The sequence below is a fragment of the Nicotiana sylvestris genome, chromosome 6 (assembly GCF_000393655.2).
Source record: "Nicotiana sylvestris chromosome 6, ASM39365v2, whole genome shotgun sequence".
Taxonomy (NCBI): domain Eukaryota; kingdom Viridiplantae; phylum Streptophyta; class Magnoliopsida; order Solanales; family Solanaceae; genus Nicotiana; species Nicotiana sylvestris.
The window spans coordinates 100568296-100571848 of record NC_091062.1 but is presented as its reverse complement, the minus strand read 5'-3'; the positions used below and the strand labels follow the sequence as shown (position 1 = coordinate 100571848).

Below are 3553 nucleotides of genomic sequence, written 5' to 3'. Positions count from 1 at the left end.
AACTTGGATTGGAGGTTGATTCATGATTTTAGCGTTGTTTGATGTGATTTGAGGCCTTGAGCAAGTCCGTAATGTATTTTGGGACTGGTTGGTATTGTTGGTCGGGGTCTCGGGGGCCTCGGGTTTGTTTCGGATGCCCAACGGGTCATTTTTGGAAGATTTTTGCCGTTTTGAGCATAAATGTAATGATCTAAAGGTTCATTTTTAGTTTTAGAGATCCAAATTTGATTTCGAGACTTCCAGAATTTAAATCATGAATTATAGGACTGATCTGAAAATTTTGGTTTAATTTCATCAAGTCGCGATTGGGTTTTTGACGTGAAATGTAAGTTAATTGTTTAACGAGCGAAATGGGTATTGAACTGGGCAAACGAGCTCCGAATTGAGTTTCAATTGAAGGGTAGTGTTCGTATTATTATTTGTGACTCATAGAAATAAGAATCGTCTAATTTCTGGACAGATTTAATGTCCAGCAGTCCGAGTTTGGTCATTTTTTTATGTACGGACTCGTGGCGAGACGAGGAATCCGGTGATGTGACTTTCGTAATTTTTTGAGAAGTGGGCCCGAGGCTCGGGTTTTGCGAATTTCATGAATTTCAATATTTTTCGAGTCTTTTAGATTGAGTTATATTCCCTTAGCCTATTGTAATGTATTCGTTTTGGTTTTGACCAGATTCGACGCGCGAAGAGGTAAATTCGAGAGGCAAGGGCATAGCGGAGTAGACGTTGGACCATCTTTAGGTGAGTAATGATTTTAAATGATTCACTGAGGGTTTAAAACCCCGGATTACACAACATACTGCTATGTTGAGATGAGACACGCATTGTATGACGAGCGCGGGGTCATTTACTATTGGGGATTGTGACTTGGTCCATCGCAGTTGATATTTTTACCGCGTAATTGATAAAGATTTATTGTTTTTCACTATGATTGGGCTTATTGCCATATTTGGGCTTCGTGCCAATTATCTAAAATCTTTTGTGAATTTACATCACTATTTTCCTCACAAATTGAAATATTATTTGAACTCAGTCCAATTGAATTATATTATTTTGTGAACTCAGCTACATTTATACTCAACTCGAGATTTAATGATATTTATAATGTTGTTGAGCTAAGCACTATTGTTTTACTGATGCCCAAGAGGCTTATGATTATTTTCTGGACTGATTGAGGCCGAGGGCCATACGTGAGGATATGTTGAGTGATGTGAGGAGGCTTTCAGGCCTCGAGTGTTATATGAGGAGGCTTTCAGGCCTCGTGTGTGATGTGTGAAGGCTTTCAGGCCTATTGATATTGCGCTTGGGCTGTAGGAGCCCCTCCGGAGTCTGTACACACCCCCAGTGAGCGCAGGGTACCCAGGTGAGTTGGGAGTGGGCCCGAGAGGCCGTTGCTTGTGTGTGGTGAGTTGGGAGTGAGCCCGAGGGGCTGATGTTGTGTGCTGGTGAGTTGGGAGTGAGCCCGAGGGGCTGATACTATACTGAGATTTACATATTGAGCCCGAGGGGCAAGCTTTTGATTTATCCTTACTGTGGAAATTATTTGTCTTTACTGTTTTAAAAGAAGAATTATCTGATACTCACTATTTTACTGTATAACTGATTTTACTGCTTGGGATAGCGCTATATTGTGCCGTTATGAGATTTCATGTTTTCAGTCGTTATTTATTTTTATTACTCACTGGGTCGGAGTACTCACATTACTCCCTGCACCATGTGTGCAGATACAGGCAGAGCTGAGTTCACTCCTGAGCGCTGATTCTTTCCAGACCAGGCGGTGACTAGGAGTAACGAGGTAGCTGTTGACGTCCGCAACCCCGTTTTCTCCCTTATCTTTGTTATTTATGATAATTCCACACTTTGTAAAATATTAGTAAACTCTGTAGTAACTCATGACTTGTGACACCCCGATTTCGGGCTAAGTTGGGAGGGTTTTCCTTGTTCTATCACTTTTATTTCGCATTTAAGATTATATTGCCCATGATTTAGACTTATTCCTGCTAAATAATTATAAAGAGATGTATTGTTTTGTTGATTGGCTAGCCTTGTCCTCACGAGAGGCGCCATCACGACCGGATTAGGATTTTGGATCATGACAGGTTGGTATCAGAGCCTAGGTTACTAGGTCTTGTGAGTCATGAGCTGGTTTAGTAGAGTCTCGTGGATCGGTACGGAGACGTCTGTATTTATCCTCTAGAGGCTGCAGAACCTTTAGGAAAATTTCATATTCTTGGAAATTCTTGTCGTGCGACTTTGTTGGTCCGAAAACTAAATTTTGTTGTTCTATTCTCTCACAGATGGCAAGAACACGCGCTAATGGACAGGACGGACGACCACCATTGCCACCTACTGAGGCCACCAGAGGCCGTGGACGCGGTCGTGGTCGAGCTCGTGGTAGAGCCGCAGGGGCAGCATCTGTAGACCCACCAGTTGCCCCGGCTCAGGATCATGTTCTAGCTGCAGAGACTCCAGCAGCACCTGCTCAGGCACCAGCTGTGCCTATTGTTATTCCGGGTCTTCAGGAGGCCCTGGCTCAGATTCTGACAGTTTGCACTGGCCTGGCTCAGGCAGTTTTAACCACCACTGCAGCAGCTACTTCACAGGCAGGGGGAGGCAATCAGACCCCTGCTGCTCGCACACCTGAGCCAGTAGTGCAGGGATTACAGACACCAGAGGCACCACCAGTACAGCAGGTTGCCCCAGTTCAGCCGGTTGCACTGGTTCAGGATAATATGGTCCCAGTTATGCCAGACGATGAGCAGCATCGTCTTGAGACATTCAGCAGATTTGCACCTCCTACTTTCAGTGGTGCTCAGGGCGAGGATGCCCAAGGTTTTCTTGACAAGTGTAGACGTATGCTGAGGACAGTAGGGATCTTGGAGGCTAGCGGTGTATCGTTTACTATTTTTCAGTTCTCAGGTGCAGCTTTCACTTGGTGGGAGGCATATGAGCGGCGTAGGCCGGTAGGTTCAGCGCCCTTGTCCTGGCAGGAGTTCTCCACTCTCTTTCTGGAGAAGTGGGTACCGCGATCTCAGAGAGAGGAGATGCGCAGGCAGTTTGAGTATCTTCATCAGGGAGATATGACTGTATCTCAGTATGAGGTGAGGTTCTCGGAGCTGGCTCATTATGCTCCATGGATGGTCCCGACTGATCGGGAAAGGATTAGGAGGTTCGTGGATGGGCTTAATTATCCCATTCGTATTCTGATGGCTCGAGAAAGGATTCTGAGCCATACTTTTGAGGATGCAGTAGATGTTGCTCGCGATATTGAGATGGATCGTCGTCTAGAGAGAGGGGTGGGAGGCTAAGAGGCCTCGTGGATCAGCTAGTCACAGTGGTGCTCCGTCTAGGGGCCAGTTTCAGCAGAGTAGAGGCCGTTCTTACAGGCCTCATCAGTCAGCTCGTCCAGAGTACCACGGGACATCTTCAGGCCGTGGTCATCAGGGATTTCAGCAGGGCCAGTCATCACTCAGTGCCCTTCCAGCTCAGAGTTCTTCACGTGCCCCATCAGTTTAGGGTCTTTCTGCACCGAGTGCACCAGCTAGTCACTCCG

At 46.0% G+C, this 3553-nt stretch overlaps 1 protein-coding gene across 1 annotated transcript; it reads left to right on the top strand.

The window, feature by feature from the left end:
• Positions 1-2297: 2297 nt before the first annotated feature.
• On the top strand, positions 2298-3308 carry LOC138871022 (uncharacterized). Its single transcript, XM_070148871.1, has one exon. It carries the CDS (start codon positions 2298-2300, stop codon positions 3306-3308), a length of 1011 nt encoding a protein of 336 aa, XP_070004972.1.
• The last annotated feature ends 245 nt before the right edge of the window (positions 3309-3553 follow it).